The sequence below is a fragment of the Castanea sativa genome, chromosome 8, assembly GCF_040712315.1.
Source record: "Castanea sativa cultivar Marrone di Chiusa Pesio chromosome 8, ASM4071231v1".
Taxonomy (NCBI): domain Eukaryota; kingdom Viridiplantae; phylum Streptophyta; class Magnoliopsida; order Fagales; family Fagaceae; genus Castanea; species Castanea sativa.
Window position 1 is genome coordinate 11,106,580 of NC_134020.1, and position 17,169 is coordinate 11,123,748.

General features: G+C 40.1%; 4 protein-coding genes across 4 annotated transcripts; 2 read left to right on the forward strand and 2 right to left on the reverse strand.

Annotated features, from left to right (window-relative positions):
• Positions 1–981: 981 nt before the first annotated feature.
• Positions 982–2,748, reverse strand: LOC142607065 (serine/threonine receptor-like kinase NFP). The gene has a single exon (XM_075778476.1). It carries the CDS (start codon positions 2,621–2,623, stop codon positions 1,427–1,429), a length of 1,197 nt encoding a protein of 398 aa, XP_075634591.1. The 5' UTR covers positions 2,624–2,748; the 3' UTR covers positions 982–1,426.
• A 1,454-nt stretch (positions 2,749–4,202) lies between these two features.
• LOC142605866 (glyoxylate/succinic semialdehyde reductase 1-like) lies at positions 4,203–5,530 on the reverse strand. Its single transcript, XM_075777294.1, has 2 exons — positions 5,420–5,530; positions 4,203–4,322 (listed from the first exon to the last, which is right to left on the reverse strand). Exons 1-2 carry the CDS (start codon positions 5,528–5,530, stop codon positions 4,203–4,205), a joined length of 231 nt encoding a protein of 76 aa, XP_075633409.1.
• A 152-nt stretch (positions 5,531–5,682) lies between these two features.
• LOC142605868 (serine/threonine-protein phosphatase 7 long form homolog) lies at positions 5,683–8,240 on the forward strand. The gene is made up of 4 exons (XM_075777295.1): positions 5,683–6,577; positions 6,749–6,839; positions 6,948–7,340; positions 7,494–8,240. The coding sequence occupies exons 1-4, from the start codon at positions 5,871–5,873 to the stop codon at positions 8,238–8,240; spliced, it is 1,938 nt and encodes a 645-aa protein (XP_075633410.1). The 5' UTR covers positions 5,683–5,870.
• On the forward strand, positions 8,136–9,763 carry LOC142605869 (putative RNA-dependent RNA polymerase 5). The gene is made up of 7 exons (XM_075777296.1): positions 8,136–8,236; positions 8,349–8,410; positions 8,683–8,842; positions 8,930–9,017; positions 9,151–9,278; positions 9,541–9,615; positions 9,748–9,763. The coding sequence occupies exons 3-7, from the start codon at positions 8,757–8,759 to the stop codon at positions 9,761–9,763; spliced, it is 393 nt and encodes a 130-aa protein (XP_075633411.1). The 5' UTR covers positions 8,136–8,236; positions 8,349–8,410; positions 8,683–8,756.
• Positions 9,764–17,169: the final 7,406 nt, after the last annotated feature.

The window sequence follows — 17,169 nt, forward strand, 5'->3', positions numbered from 1 at the left end:
GCAGACCTGTCGCGGCTCTTCACTCTCTGTCACTCACTCTCCCTCTCGCGCCTCTTCACTCTCTGTCACTCACTCTCCCTCTCGCGCCTCTCTCCACCTTCTCACTCGCAGCTCTCACGGCTCTCCACCCTCTGACTCGCCCCCTGAGCTGTCACTCGGCCTGCCATAGTCTCCACTCTCAAGCACTCTCTCCACTCTCACCCAGTTGTCAGGTATGTTTTTCTTAAGTGTGTGATTTTTTTATGTGGGTTAGTGGTTTTTGTTCGAAAATCATGATTGAACTGATTGTCTAATAGAGAGTAATATGTTGTTCACAAATTTCTGTTTACAATTATTGCATGATTGACATTGTCATTGGAAGACTAGTCAATGTGGAACATGTGCACCTTCAAATATGATACAATAAAAAGGTTGATGGAAAAATGCATTCATGGATCATCACGGAATGATGATTTGCACATTCCTGGGTTAAGAACTTACAAAGGCCACTCCAATTTTTTTTATTTTTTTATTTATGGAACTTACATCAGTTTTTGGTTATGGTTCAAGATTTGAAACTCTCTCACAATATCTTCATTAGCATTTTTAACAGGATGTATTATTCTGCAATCAATATGGTACATAATAATAGAATGATGTCCTTTCTATGGGCATCTTATGGTTTATACTTCATAGCTTTGGTATGATGAGTAGATTAGACCCTAAAGAAATGGATCATGATGACATAACTTTTAACATAATACTTACGAAAACCTTAGCATTTTTCTATATAGATAGGTCATTTCACCTAACCTTTGTTTTATAGGTTCTAGAGAATTAGAATATTATTGGGGCACCTGGATCGGTGTCATTGGATCCTTATCTTTTTCTTTTTATCTGCTGGACTCTCTGTCTCTCTCTCTTGTGAAATATATGTGGAATAGTTTATCTGTTCAAATGTTTCAATTTTTTTTAGAAGAAAAACGTTTCAATCTTTGTTTCTTTTAACTACAATGAAGTTTTTTTCCCAGATTTAACGAGCTGGCAGGTTGTTATTATTTCTACAATATCACTTTTATTGAAATCACTATTAACATCGGTTGCGGATCTAACATTAATTTTATTATACACCAATTACAACATATAATATCAAGAGTTTATAGCTGAGAAAATTTTATTATAATTATTATTTTTGATGGAAAGTCAGAATACTTGTACTTCAACTTTATTGATCTAATCTACCCTTCCGTTTTTTATTAGTGTAAGATTAGACAAAAGCACACCGCACATGGGGAGGAAAACCAAGGCCATAGCCCATTGGCAATCTATTCCACCCTCTTTAATATCAAAAGTTTAACAATTTTATAATCTACCATTATTGATGCATAATAGTGTGTTTGCTTTGATCACAATTTATAACTATAATGAATTGTAGAAAAGATAAAACCTAGTAAACAGTAAAGACTGTAATGTATGTGGAAAAGGATTTTTTTACCTTCTGTAAGATCTTGAGCTCCTCATAGGCATTCCACTTCATCTTCTTGATGGCATAGACCTCCCCATCAATATACCCTTTGTACACAGACCCTTGAACCAAGCAACTCTCACTGAATCCATCAGTGGCTTCTATCAACTCTTCAATCTTAAACACCCTGTACTTGTCCAAGCAATCTGAAACATCTGCCATCAAATTCACATCCATTCCCTTCAACCCTTTCCCTTCCTTATCCAACAGCTTCCTCTGCCTCTCCTCCTCATCCTTCACGCCCTTCCTTTTCTTCAACGCAGTCTCTCTATTAACCCACAACCCACTAAGCAAAAGCAGCAAAAACCCTGTGATTGCCAACCCAATTTCCAATCCTGTGACAACCCCTTCACGCTTATTCACTTCCACAGGTGGAGGAGGTACAGCAGGAGGAGGAGAGGGAGCAGTAACAGGCTGTGATAGTTTTGGAAGCTCGGTGACTGGAATGAATATGGTATTGAAAGGCTGAAAGTTGTTTCCATTAACATCAATTATAGATTGTTGTGAAACATTAAACCTTGAAGCAACTGATGATAAGTTATCAAAAGGTTGGAACACATAGGATATCAGATATTTGACTCTGTTTTGCACCTGGGTCGTGTTAGGACACTTGCAAAAGATAGGAAAAAGGACAGTAACACCAATAGAAAGGTTGGTAGGGACTAGAGTGGGGTTGACAAGCTCAACAGAATAGTAGGTTGTGAGGTTCATAAACTTAAAGGTGGAAACAATATAGAAAGTGTCATTTGGTTTGATTACATATGAGAGATTGGCATAGGATAAGTTAGTGGTGGTGTTAATGGAGTTACAAGAGCATGAAATAGGAACAAAGAGGGGTTGGCCAGCAACAAGAGCGGAGGAAGGGGAGGATATGTTGCTGGGTTCTGATATCTTGAGGCGGCTGACTGAGAAGAGGTCACCTATGGAGGCCAGGTCAAGGAAGTCTGGGGCTCTAGCTTGGTAGAAAGCATAGGTTTGGCATGGATAGGTGTACTGGCTAGTTGTGCAAGTGAAGCCTGTAGTGTTTGCTTCTAGTTGGGCATCTGAGAGGTGGAGAAGGTGATAGTAGGAGAGGAAAAAGAGCAAGAGAGAAGAGATGTATTGGGATTTGGTTTTCATTAGGCTTTTCTTCTTGTGTTCTTCTTGCTCATTAACTCTGAAAGTGTTTGTGAACCGTGAAAGATCTATAATATATATAATCTCAAGCACAGAAGATGAATAAACAATCTCTCTTTGACGACTTAAAAATTGTGAACTTTAGAGTTTCCAATTGTACCTATGTACCCCACTTGGAAGTCGGAAGAACATATCTATAGTTGTTTGCTAGGATAGCCATTTGGTGACATTTTCCTCTTAGCACTCAATATTTAATGGAAAAGTTGGCTAACTTTATGAAAGAATTTTTCTCAAAACTTATTTGGGAGAAAATTTGTTCAACCTAATACTTGGCAATTCAAATGATCATTTGTGTTTGCTTTAATCAAATGGCATATTTAATAATTATGTGATTGGTTTAAATGACTTCCCTGAGTTATGTGATTAGAATACATGTGGATGGTGGGTTATAGCTTATAGGAGATTCCTCTTATCCAATTTGAAGGAAAACTTTATCCCTAATTTTATTTTAGACTACTACCAAGATATGTTAATAAACTCAAGATTACCAACTTTTACTTCCCTTTCACTTTATCAAATCCTTCCTCAAAGATATTCTTTTGGGTTATTAGCTGTGGAACTCTGATAGTTCTTGTAAAAAGTGGTACAATCTGTCTCCATTACTTCTTATTCAGTTCAACATTATTTATTTCCTTTATTTATTTATTTAAAATTTCACTAATGTTTAACTATATCTTAGATCTACTTTGAAAAGATAGGAAAAAAGGGGTGGGTGCGGGTGGGGGGTGGGTTGGACAATTGATTATATGCTTTCTGTCTCAGATTATGGATCACAGTGATAGTTTGTATGTGCTACTGACTCTAGCCCAGCTTCTTGCTCTACTAAAAATATGGTAGCAGTGTCTACAATCTGATATGTTTCAAGGGTACTCTTTTACATTTCAAGAAGCTTTTTTTTTTTTTTTTTAATTCAAAAGGAGCTCACAATCATATTACAAATGATATTTAGCATCCACTTTACCTTAAGGCATAAAAGGGGGGAAAATAACATGTACTCTTTTTTTTTTTGATAAGTAATAAAAATATATTGAAAGAAGGGGGGGTGTCACATACAACACCATTTCTTTTACACATACAACACCAATCCAAAATCAAAATCTGCCGCTTCCTAAGATTATCAATAGTCAAGAAGCTTACTTCCCCTTTTCTTTTTCTTTAGGCCCTAACATCTAAAGTTAATTACGTATAGGATATTATAAGCTGGTATGCTTTGCAGCCAAGTCATGTTTAAAAAATTAATTGTTTTTTTTCCAAAAAACAAATAAAAAGTACAGACAATAAACCTAAGTGTGCAAAACTACTTATCACCAAACAAAAAGAACTGTGACCGGGTCATATTCTAATCCTTGAACATCTTTGTCTAATCCCCTCCTGATTCAAAACCTACACTCAATATTTGGACTCAAAACCTACACTCAGTATTTGGACTCAAAACCTACACTTAGTATTTGGACTATTGTCTGTGCAAGGAGTATCCATTTTCCTATTTCTATTCTAGGTCAGATGAGCAAAAAAACAACCACTACCTGCCCATTATCATGTTGACAACAAGTTCCATCTTTGCTCCATTTCCAACCTGCCCTAGGAAGAAAGATTTCTTTCCCAAGACATCGAAAAATGGGATGGCTTCCTCATACAATGCCTGCATTTACAAACAGTGATATGATACAATTAACAGTAAAAAAGAAAAAATTCATGTGTACAGCAATAAAGGAAAAGTGGTCTCTTATCATTTTGACAATGAATAAAGAAAAATATTTCATTCTTTTTATTGTTTATTGGTGGGATGTGATGCATCGCTCTCAATTGTAATGCTCAAAAACCTAGTGTAAAGCTAGATTTAACTATTTCTCTTTTGCCTTAAGTGACTCTTCCCTCTCCTTATTCTCTATTTACTATCTGATTTACGTGTTCCACCCTCCGTTTAAATTATATCAGCCACGCACTAATTTACCAACTCCCCCAAAATGCAAGCTAAAACCTAACCTTTTGCATATCTACATTAGATTGTATTAGATTTTACTAAATTAGCCCCAAAAATCTAATGTTCGAAACTCGGGAAAATCCTGCGCATCAAATTTGGTTAGGAAGTTCTTTGTCCTACATCACCGGCTTTAAGAGCGCGAGTTCTTAATAGAAATTGGACCGGTTGCTACGAGCAGTATTGTAAAACCAGAGTAAAGGTGATAGTTCTGAATAAACCTAAATGGAGCAACACTAAGAATAAAGTCATAATATGCTCATCTTGCCTTTAATACCCGCACATAAGAACATTCATGTGGAAAGATTGAAAAAAAAAAAAAGGTCATTTGCAGTCACAGGACTATGTAACTTTAAGCCAAATGTTTTTGCCAAAAGAGGCATTACTTGTAGACGTGACAACTATTAAGGAAACTTATAAATTTCTTCCTAATGATTTTAAGGGATCATAAAAAATTGGAAGAAATATTCTGGTATAATTTCTTTGATATTTCTTATAAATTATAATTGAATGTTTTCTTTAAAAGCTTTCAAAGTAGTGTATCCAGGTGACGAGAGGAAGCTAGTTTCATTGCTTTAAACATTTAAGTTTCATTTCAATTTTAGTGGATTGTCTATCATCTTGCATATGCTTCTCCTAGAGTACAAAGTATTAGAAGATGACTCCAGTATGTAGACATTACACCTTAAATGTATAGTACAAAGTGTGTGTGTGTGTGTGTGTGTGTGTGTAGAATGAATGAAGAGTAGTAGTTTTACCTTAGAGAGGGTTTTGTTCCAAACAGTGACCTTAAAGCCTTTTCGTAAGAGATTGGTGGCCATGGCCTTTCCCATTATACCCAGACCCAAGAACCCTACTTCCATTGCCATCTCTTCATTTTTTTTTCTTTTTGTTTTCAATGTCTATTACGTGCTAATTGCTTATCATTCTTGTGCAGTATGGCTGCTGCAAATGCTAGACAGATTGACTACACACAGCCTGGCCCCATTGACTAGTCGGTGTTGACGTTGCAGGCCAACCATCGGTCTGAAGCTATTTGGAATGGGCAGGTAAAGCACAACACTAAATATTTAACGAATGTACACACATTTGATTCATACAATGTGAGCGCACTTGCTGTCATATATTAATCCATGGTTTTGTTCTGTGCAGGATCCAGGGTCTCTTAAATGCCGTGTCCGTACTGAAGAGTTCTCCGATCGAGAGCCAATGGTGGATGACCGAGTCATTGACATCATTAAGGCACTCGGTTTGGAGGGACTCCTTAGGACCCCGGGTAGAGAGATTGACCACGGCCTGATAACGGCCTTAGTGGAGCGATGGCGGCAGGAGACTCACACCTTCCACATGCCACATGGTGAGGTCACCATCACATTGCAAGATGTGGAGGTTCTTCTCGGGCTTCCTGTTGACGGCGAGGTCATTACAGGGAGCACGCAGAAAGAATGGGAGAATGTGTGTGAGGAATTTCTTGGCTTCAGACCTGTAAATAATCAGAGAAAGGAACTTCATGGCCAGAGGATTCTCATCCAACGGCTTTTGGAAGCTGTTGCCAATCCCTTGCCGCCTAATGCCACAGAGGATCAGTTGCATAAGTACGCACGATGCTACATCCTAGCGCTACTAGGGGACACAATCTTCATGGACAAATCCGGCGATAGGGTGCATCTAATGTGGGTGCAGCAGTTGGAAGACCTTCGCAATCCACGAAGGTACAACTGGGGAAGTGCTTGCCTTGCATGGTTGTACCGAGAGTTATGCAGGGCAAGCGATAAGAAAGCTAATCAGATTGGTGGGTGTTTGTTGTTGGTCCAGTATTGGGCATGGGCCAGGTTCCCATATTTGTGCCCGACAGTTGAACATGGCCCGCCAGTGGATGCTTATGGTCCTCCAGTTCGTGGTCCACTGTCCCTGAAGTAAGTCTCTACCTCATACACGTCATGTAACTTCAATTTATTTTTTTTAAAAGCTTCTAGGAATTATTTAAGTCTATATTAAACAATTTGAAATAGAGGTTATACACTATAATTTTGTGTCAAATTTTCTAAATTATAACGGTTAATATGATCCCTTGTTCTGGATTGTAGGTGGTTGTGGGTCCCAAACAAGAAAAACAGGCCCGCCCACATCTTCCTGGACAGGTATCGCGAGCAAATAGCTTCAATGTTGCCAGGCCAGGTATGAAAATGCCTTATTTAACATGTTTAGGAACAAGATATAGGTTTAGTGAACTTTGACATATAAACATTGTTGCCTAATGTGTTGCTTGTTTTTTGGCTGTCGTAGGTGGTGTGGCAGCCGTATGAAGCTGAATTCGAGAACCTTCCGCCGTGGTGCGTTGCAGGGAGGGCCGTGTGGACGGCAACGGTGCCACTTGTATGTTTCCACCTAGTAGAGAAACATACACCGGATCGTGTCGTTCGTCAATTCGGGATGATCCAAGAAATTTCCCATACTGTTGACACCGATACAGTGCTTCATGCCATTGATTTGAGGGGGAAGGTTGGTGTTGATTGGATGCGGAAACATGCTGCGCATATTACAGAGTGGGGTAATCGCCTTCAACAGCGTTGTGAAGCAGTGCTTGGTGATATGCCTCCACAACACGAGTACTTCGATTGGTACAAAAGGGTAACTCGGAGGTTCATCAATGTCCTCGGTGCTAGATTGATTATAATGGTAACTTTTCTATCTGTTGAATTTTTAATTAGCATTTTGTCTACTCTATAACTTGCAATTATTACTAGCAGAACCAATGTTTATTTTATTATCGATTGAATTACTAATATACCTAGTATTGCATTACTAATATACCTGGTTTTTTCATGTCAGATTGAAGGATATGCCCGTTTGTTGAGGCGTCACCCAGTGGGCACCGAGGACCACAAGGACATTACTGATGTGCTAAATGCAGTGCAGGAGATTGGTCGTGTACAAGCTCCTATCCCTGAGGCCCCGAATGAGGAGGCAGCTACTCCTGCGGCAGCGCCTACTCAAAGCCCAAGCACAAGCAGAGCTCTTGTCGGACGTGGGTCTCGTTCGTCTGTTGCTACCCCGAGAGTAGTCCCTACCCCTGATCCCTACCCATCCACCCCAAATCCATCCCCTAGCCCCACCATCCCCTCACCCATCCCACATCCATCCCCTAGCCCCACCATCCCCTCACCCATCCCACATCCATCCTCTAGCCCCACCACCATCCCTTCACCCACTCCACATCCATGTCCTGGGTCTGACATCCGTCCACCCACCCCACGGTCATTTCCTGAGCTGTCACCCATTCCTTCCTTCGACCTGGGTCTTGATCTAACCCCTCCTGACATGCACCCGCAGCCACCCTCCCACAGTACATCCACTGGCCCTTCTTCGGGCATTGACCCACCCCATGTTCACGTTGAAACGCACTGTTGGGTTACCTCGCAAGGCAGGAGGTCGGCCGAAACGCATAGCAAAGGCACCTCCTCAGTGGGACGGGGAGGGCACAAACATGGACACAATGCTGGGCCTGAGGCATCTGACGAAGGACATGCAAGACCTCCTCCTCATTATACGCGACGGCGTAAGGTTCAAAAAAGGTAATTAGACACTGAACTGAGACACAGATTTCTATGTTATATAGGCACATACTTCATATATTTGTCTTATGTTTATTATTGGTTGTGTTACTGTGTTGTGTGTGTATGGTAGGGAATGACGTGTGGAGGATGTGCAGCTAGTGTGAAAAGAATTCTAGAAAGTACAATTGATTTGTAAGCAACTTTGACACATGTATAACTTTTCCACAATTACTGTGGTTTTGTTTGACAAGCTCTTTTCCCTTGAGGCAAGATTCAAATGGATAGTTCTTGCTGCCTTCATTCAAGTTCTTTCACATTCATCATCCAATATAGTTCATGCTTCTTACATCATTCAAGTTAATCGTTTTGTTGCCAGTGACATGTTAACCGATAGAACATGTGTCTTTTCAATTTTGACTTGTTAAAAGATCTAGTGTAATTTATGTTTTCTTTATATTGATTAGTGTTTAAGGATGGAGGCAAAGAAGGAAAGAAAAAAGACCCAACTTCTTCATCTGTCAAGTGTTTTTTCATTCGTATGGAGTCAATTGAAAAGGTTTATGAAGCAAGGTCTTCATTCATGCATGCACATCGATTGCCTAGTGTGGCCAATTATATGGCTAGGTATGTTGACAATCCAATGAGTCTTTTGAGAGCCATATCTAAGATTTTTTTATAATGATTTGAAAGTTACTTTTACTGTGAAGTCAGGTTTTCTCTGATCTTGTCCAAGACTACAAAGGTAGAAGTTGATTTAGCATCTGTTAATATCCAAACAATTGAAGATGTACTTTGCATGGTATGATCTTAGAATTATCTTTTCAATGAAATTTCTTGTCTTCTATGAATCTGGTTAAATTCAAAAAAAATTTCTTATCCATTTCTCTTCAATATGCATTTTTCTCCCTTTTTCCTCTATGGGTTAACTGCAGGATCGAGATGGTAAAGTTATCTATGAAAAACCTGAGAAACTTTGTATACATACAGATGGAACTGGTTTCATATCTGAGGATTTAGCTTTGATTTGCCGTAATAATGTACAAGGGATGAAAATGTTGAGGTTTGTGATTTTAGATATGTTTCCTTGTAAGTAGACTAAAGATTAAAATAATGAATCGAAAAATTAGTTTCTTCGAACTGATCTCAGTTTGTTAAGTTTCTGTTTCTGTGAGTTAAATGATCTGAACTCATGTCATGGTCCGACTGGATGTTTTGTATTTCATTGTCTTTTTATCTTATGCATTTTTTTATAAAACGAATGTCTTTTAATCTTCTGTGTACATAACTTATCATTTGATTAATGGTCTCTTTAATAATGTCAGACAAATCCCAGAATTGTTGAACTTGAAAGTAATCTTTTGGCAATGCAACGGCAAGAATCTAAAGCTCAAGAACCAGTATGTTGATCAAAAACTGGTGTTTCCTTCTCTTTTTGAGCCTTTACTAGTGTGTGTGTGTTTATTTTGGGTTTGGAATTCATTCCCATTTCAATTATTATTTGTGTTAGCATTCTTATGGTTCACTGGCAGAATATTGGTGACATAAGAAATGGTCGAACAACAAAAGTACCCATATTTGACTTGGAGACTGGTGCTCGGAGTGGCTTCAAGGAACTTGAAGTTTCTGAAGATTGTGGAGTGGTATGTTATCAAACTCATTGTAGATTGTTCACAGTAGTGGTATCTTAATGTTACTCTGTGTGTGTGTGTGTGTGTGTGTGTGTGTGTGTTTGTTAGTGCAGTTCATTGTGTGAGTTGGCATGAATATCATAAGGGATTCAGTTTATCAGGAGCTTAAGGCTGCCTGTCTAAGCTACCTTATCTGACTTGAAGGTTTATGTTCATCAGATAAAGATAAGAACTTTTATTTTTATTTTAAACTACTAATGCGTAAAGATAGAGATGACAAGAAAGGAAGGGTGCAAGTTTTTCTTCAAAGCCTTTTGACATTAAAAGAAGAGAGAAGAGAAATTGACTGTATTGGAGCACCGAATGGTCTTCCTTGCTTCTTGATCATGAAAGATACAAAAAAATATAAAAAGGAAGCAGAGAACAGCAGAAAGACTGAAAGAAAAGGCAGGCAAGAGATAGTGATAAGAGTGCAGAAGTAAATAGGGAAGGTAAAGGGGCAAGTAGTTTCCGTTCTGGAATCAACATTACCATATTAACACCCACCCCACATGATTCAAAATGTAAAATATGATTTTTTTTTCTTATTCACTTGTGGTCCCATATCAGATAGCTTTCAAGGATTTGTGAATTTTGTGGTTTCTCCTTGTCAATATAGTTGCTTCCAATTTCCTGTGCTTCTGATTAATTGTGTACACGTTAGTATATGAAGAAGCTATCTGAGGGTGTGAAGAAGGCATAAAATGTCCTTGAGGAAGATAGTTTCGCTTTGTACTTTTCTAGCCATAATATTGCTGGTCAAACAATTTTTCTGCAGGAGAATCATTGTCTAATACGTGTCACAGTTTTCAGTTTTGGTATGGATATTTGATATTGCTTAAATTGAAATCCTTAAGTAGAAGTTTAAAAATTATGGAGTTATGCTAGTTTATCTTGTTTTGATTTCTCTTTCAACAAGAAAATCTTATTTGTTTAATTTGAACAGATCATTTTTGAAGGGGTTTATGCATTGCATCCTGATATCCGAAAATCACTTGACTTTTGGGGGAAATAAAATCATGTTAGCTCTGGACCAATCTTTGACAGTAACACACTTCACTTTTTAGTACTAATTTGTGAGTTTTGAGAGCTGAATTTGCTGCTACACCATGTTGCAGCTCAAAATTCGAAATGACTTTGATCCTGTGCTTTCCCCTGAGAGCTCATTGTTTGTATTGAAGAGTAATAAGCAAGTAAGTGTTTGTTTTTGTATTGTTTTTGGGTGGCTTGACCTTAGTATTGTTTGCCCTTGACAGGCTTCTGTTGTTTCCAATCAACAACAGGTGGCTTATCAAGATATTTTGAAGATTCTTGATGCAGAAAAGTTTTGCAGTTCTGTTCAGAATTTTATTGACATATATTTGAGGATTCCTGGAATTCCCACTAATGGGTAGTTGACAGAGAGCGACTGCATAAGGGTCAGAATATGTGAGGGCAGATTTGCGTTGCTTATTCGGGAGGTTTGTAGTGAGATAAATTTATAAGAGATGTATTGGGCAAGCTTGTGGATTTAGACTCTAGAAGGCGTGGGAAGAAGCTCAATAAGAAGCAGGTTCTCGCAGGTCAGAATATGATTAACAAGAAGCTCAACAAAGAATGCAATCAAAACTTATAGTTTCCTGCATTGCATACCTTTATTCACAGGTTCTGTCGAAGTCAGAATTGCAGTTTCTCGCTTTGCTTCCCACCCTAAGGCCTAAAGTCAGGGTTATTGCCGAGTGCGGAAACTGGTAGGCTATCCATACCTATAAGTCCTTTGTTTTGCATGTACAAAGGTGGTGTTTTGGCCAAATTAAACCAAAGCCTATCCTCAACAACACTTGAGTTCTGGACTTTCTGCAATAGTTATTTGCTACAGTCTTCCTACACCTTAACCAGAGAATATTATGTTAACTTCCTAATCTATGTGCAGGAGAAAGGTTGTGTGGAAGCCACTCAAAGAAATTGCAGGACTAACAGCAACTGTAAAGCATGATAGCACAAGTCAACAAAATGGAAGTCAACACCTTTCCTATGCCGAGCTTTAGTCTGATCATCCCAGCTGAAGGCCTCAAAAGCTGTACTGCAGGGGTGAAACAAAGTCAGAAAAATATTAACCGAGTACAGGAAATAAGCAAGTCCTCACAAATTATTTACCAAGTACTATATTCTTGTTGAACTAATGTTGTCAGAAATACGAAGTGCACACAAACACAAGAAGTTATTCTTGTTTCTTAAACAAGGATATTATGCAAGTAATAAGCCACACGCAAGTGGCTGTGGGGTTTGTAATACTGCTTACGTAGCAAAAAGTTATAACACATATTGAAAGGTTATATGAAAATCTAATAATAACATTAAAAGATAATAGATTTAACTTTTGTGAGACATTTTTACCATGTAGACAACCTCCATTGCACAATAAAAGATATATATCCAAATCATGAAAACGAATATATGGGTTGTTACCACAAAAGCATCAATTTAAATTACAAGCTATGTTGCAGTGAAAATATATATCTATATTTCTTGAATAATCAATCATCAACCCTGTTAGTCTACATCATAGCAATAGCAGAGTAAAACTCATCTAAAATCATTGCAGAATTGATTATTTGTGTACACAAATAACTAATTACACTACCATTTGTTCCATGGGAAAAGATTGAGAGAGCATAAAATTAGAAAACTTCATTCTAATCAATAACTGTACATCATCCCTCCAATTAATGTAGTATTTTGCATTGTGCTGGATCCGTCCACTATACAATCTATAGGTAGATAGGTAGAAGTACTACTGTCAATCTCCTTTAATTTAATCTACTAGTTGTTCTTTTCCCCTTTAAAAATACATTTACAAATCAAAATTAGAACTTCTATTTGTAAAAAAAGTGGGAGAGAGGGGTGGGGGGGATGTCATGTATCTAAATAGCCGAAATTTAGTGTTGTGATCTCAATAGGGAGTTATTAGACCTACACTTTCATGTTTTGGGCAAGCTTCAGGTTGAAAATCTGATCATTCTCACCCCATAAGAGATGTATCTTCTGCAAAAATATGCAAGTGCTACAAGGCTATAATTTCTGGGGGAAAAAAAAAACACTAACAAAATGCAAGTACATATAAACATTAGATCTAAAATACCTGGGGAAAATTGGGAACCTTGGTATCCTTGTTGCTAATGACTAAGCCTTCTAGGAGTTCACCTATCTCCTTCCTGTTGGTGAACATCACCTGAAATGCATAAAAAAAAATACTCGCTAACAAATTTTTATTTGGGAATTTCATACTTCGATATTTTGTAATTGTCATACTTCATTGTTATCTGGAGTCTTGGCAATAAAAGTTTAAGTGTGAACAACCATATATTCTACAAATTTCATTTTTTTTTAAGGTGCATAAATTATATTTTTCCTATAATTCTTTTTTAAACAATTTTCAAGGTGTTGAGAAAACCTTTTTATTTTTGAACACTCTTTTGACATGCACCAGATTCCACATCACCTCCATTTCTTTACATAGAATTTCGCAGAATTTCGTTACATCATCTTTTTATAGTTCTGTGATTAAAAAAAACATTAAAAAAATAAGTTACATAAATCGAGTATTAAACACTCGATTTACATTGTAAATCGAGTGTTAGAAACTCGAGTTATATTCAGTACTCGACCTCCCTACCAACGAGTCCGCCAGGCAGAGAGTTCAAAAATATTTACGATTAAATGCCACTGGGGAAAATTCCCAGTGGAAATCGAGTCTCTGACACTCGATTTCTATCTCAGTGGTATTTTCGTAAATAAGTCGTATACAAATCGAGTATTAGACACTCGATTTCCATCAGTGGAACTCGAGTTCCCTACCAGCGAGTACGCCAGGCAGAGAGTTGAAAAATATTTACGGGCAATTGCCACTGGAAAAATTCCCAGTGGAAATCGAGTCTCTGACACTCGATTTCTATCTCAGTGGTATTTTCGTAAATAAGTCGTATACAAATCGAGTTTTTGTAACTCGATTTGCACTAGAAATCGAGTCTATAAGACTCGATTTCGACTGGGTTGTTTTTTTTTCTGTTAGTCTTCCTAGGCAAGCAGCCAAGGTCAAGGCAGCCCCCACGGGCGTGCTGCCAAGGCCAAGGCCCACGCAGCCAAGGCCAAGGCAGCCATGGGCGTGCTGCCAAGGCCAAGGTAGCCCCCATGGGCACGCTGCCAAGGCCAAGGCAGCCAGGCCCTAGGCAGCCCCCATATGCATGCAGCAGCCAAGGCCAAGGCGCATGGCGTGCAGCCGAGGCCAAGGCAGCCCCCATGGGCGTGCTGCCAAGGCCAAGGCAGGGCATGCAGCCAAGGCCAAGGCAGCCCCCATAGGCGTGCTGCCAAGGCCAAGGCAGGGCATGCAGCCAAGGCCAAGGCAGCCCCCATGGGCGTGCTGCCAAGGCCAAGGTAGCCCACATGGGCACGCTGCGCACGCCATGCGCCTTGGCCTTGGCTGCTGCATGCACATGGGGGCTGCCTAGGGCCTGGCTGCCTTGGCAGCCCCCATGGGCGTGCTGCCAAGGCCAAGGCAGGGCATGCAGCCAAGGCCAAGGCAGCCCCCATGGGCATGCTGCCAAGGTAGCCCCCATGGGCACGCTGCCAAGGCCAAGGCATGCACAAGGCCAAGGCAGCCAGGCCCTGGCAGCCCCCTGTGCTTGCAGCAGCCAAGGCCAAGGCGCATGGCGTGCAGCCGAGGCCAAGGCAGCCCCCATGGGCGTGCTGCCAAGGCCAAGGCAGGGCATGCAGCCAAGGCCAAGGCAGCCCCCATAGGCGTGCTGCCAAGGCCAAGGCATGGGCACGCAGCAGCCAAGGCCTTGGCATGCCCTGCAGCAGTATACCAGAAATTTTTTTTCCTTCCCCCCTGCAACTGTAAACCAAATCCAGAACACATCACATGGGCAATGTATACAAACATTAATTGAAGAGTACATTGAATGCAAGAAATTTGATTAAAATAGTTACTGGGCATGGGCAGTATAGTTGCCCTCTTAGCTACAGACCATACAAATTTAACCAGAGTACATCCGGCATACAATCTGATAACTAGCTATCGTTGCTTCAAACAAGGCCCCTGTGGTTGAACTTGCTGAAGTAAGTGCTACTAATGCCAAAGTAGTACGGTTGCTGGCATTATAGGCAAAAGCTGCACAACGCAACTAATGTAACGAGTACAATGGATAGCTACTACTTCAATTACAACAACATTCAGTAATAAACAAAATAACAACTAAATCGATACAACCCATGTTACATAGTTGCCTAACACTTGTCCATACTAATACAACATGGTCGCGTAGCACTTGTCCATAGCGAAGATAACTACAACTCCCACGTACAATGCCATTCCAAAATCGAGCCTCCGCTCGCCTGAAAAACATTAAAATGCAGTTGTTAGTTCCTAAATGCGAAGAACAAAAACCAAATAAGATTCTGAGCATATTATATCAAAACAACAAAGGCACTTGCCTAGTTTGTAGCACTACCGCCTGTCGAAGCCCCACGGGAACCGCTTGTCGAACCCCCAAGGGAATTGGGACATCTTCTGCGGTTATGCCCCTCTTCATGACACACTCCGCATCGCTGCCTCGGTTGAATCTCCCTCAAGTCCGAATCTGGGTTCCGGCTTCCCCGTTTTCGCCGTACCCCATCCATTTCATTTCTTATTCTTGACTTCACAGGGCGACCTTTGGCCCGCAACAGACTTGGGTCAGGCACCCACCGTGGTCCGCGAACGTCCCTCCACAATGACTCTGACGTTGGCACCACAAATTGATGTGAATATGTGTGAATGGCGTTCTCCAAACTGTAACATGGGTCAATATAGCTGGTCGCATTGAGATGCAATTGTTGCAAAACTTTAATTGCATGTGAACAAGGGATCTTAATGTTTTGCCACTTTCCACAACCACATGTTCTAGCAAATACGCGCACTTCATGACTGTGGTTTCCCCCTCCACCTCTATGGTCGTTGTACGGGGTAACCACTTGATATACACCAGTTTCATGATTAAATTCCCGCACAGTGTGTCCTGAAGTTTTCTGCAAATTTGTGTTATAGATCCCCATTGCATAATCACTCCACACCTTACCTTGAGAGCGATCAGAAGTAATTTGTTTATGTCGATCATGGAAATATGCAACAAGTTTGCACCAAGTGAACTCAACCATTGCAGCAATGGGCAAACCGCGGGCACCTTTAAGTACCCCGTTAAAGCACTCAGAGATATTGGTTGTCATTGCCCCGTAACGTCTTCCACCATCATGTGACTGGGTCCATTTCTCCACATCCTCACTCATTAGATATGTGTATGGCATATAGCGTTCAAGATAGGGATCATCAGGGTCTACCCTCCTCAGTGCATTAATCTTGACATCCTTAATAGTTTGCATTATGGACTTAAATTTAGCGTCATGAGTCGCATATCCAGCTTTCAAGGCCAATGCCTTTAGAGTCGGGTCATCAAAGTGTGTGTTGAAGTTGCTAGCAACATGTCGAAGGCAATATCGGTGATGTACCTGTAACTTTCCATCATCACCTAAAGGCCACTCTGCAATGGCGAATTTGATACCTTTATGTCGGTCAGAAATAATGCAAATGCCCTCGTTAGGTATCACATGCCCTATCGAATTCCTAAGACACTCTAAAAACCACCCCCAACTAGCCCCTGACTCCTTGTCCACAACAGCAAAGGCGAGAGGCAAAACCTTTTGGTTAGCATCCGTTGCCATTGCAATCATCAACACCCCTCGATATTTACCATACAAATGAGTCCCATCAATACTGATCACTGGCCTGCAATATCTAAATGCAGCAATGTATGGAGCGAATGCCCAAAATACATAGCGCAGTAACGTAGTACCATCTATGGGGCTAGGTATGGTCCAATAGTTGTACTGGGTACCCGAATACTGATCCAAGTATGCCAACAACAACTTTCGCAACCTTTGGTAAGACTCCTCCCAATCTCCAAATATCTTAGCAATTGCCTTTTGTTTTGCATCACATACCTTATAGTAAGAGAGCTTATGATTATACTTAGTATCTATGTGGCCCCGGAGCTCTTCAATACGAGCAGTGTGATTTTCTCGCAATTTTCCCACAATTTCTGATGCAACAAAATTAGAATCCATCATTTTACCGTCTCTTTGCAGGCCAAAGGGTATACAACTGTGTGGACCCATATAAGACGTGACCATCCACAGACCATTTAATTTAGCCTTCATGAATGCCCCAACGTACCACTTGCAGTTGGTGTCAATGCACGCGGCGCACAATTT

What these genes read in the sequence shown, in the direction of transcription:
- LOC142607065 (XM_075778476.1), bottom strand. Translation starts at nt 2,623, where the DNA reads ATGAAAACCAAATCCCAATACATCTCTTCTCTCTTGCTCTTTTTCCTC.
- LOC142605866 (XM_075777294.1), bottom strand. Translation starts at nt 5,530, where the DNA reads ATGGCAATGGAAGTAGGGTTCTTGGGTCTGGGTATAATGGGAAAGGCC. An exon ending in GGAACAAAACCCTCTCTAAG is followed by an intron (nt 4,323 to 5,419) that starts GTAAAACTACTA and finishes TTGTAAATGCAG; the next exon opens with GCATTGTATGAGGAAGCCAT.
- LOC142605868 (XM_075777295.1), top strand. Translation starts at nt 5,871, where the DNA reads ATGGTGGATGACCGAGTCATTGACATCATTAAGGCACTCGGTTTGGAG. An exon ending in CTTCAATGTTGCCAGGCCAG is followed by an intron (nt 6,840 to 6,947) that starts GTATGAAAATGC and finishes TGGCTGTCGTAG; the next exon opens with GTGGTGTGGCAGCCGTATGA. An exon ending in GTGCTAGATTGATTATAATG is followed by an intron (nt 7,341 to 7,493) that starts GTAACTTTTCTA and finishes TTTTCATGTCAG; the next exon opens with ATTGAAGGATATGCCCGTTT.
- LOC142605869 (XM_075777296.1), top strand. Translation starts at nt 8,757, where the DNA reads ATGGAGTCAATTGAAAAGGTTTATGAAGCAAGGTCTTCATTCATGCAT. An exon ending in GTGGCCAATTATATGGCTAG is followed by an intron (nt 8,843 to 8,929) that starts GTATGTTGACAA and finishes CTGTGAAGTCAG; the next exon opens with GTTTTCTCTGATCTTGTCCA. An exon ending in TTGAAGATGTACTTTGCATG is followed by an intron (nt 9,018 to 9,150) that starts GTATGATCTTAG and finishes GGTTAACTGCAG; the next exon opens with GATCGAGATGGTAAAGTTAT.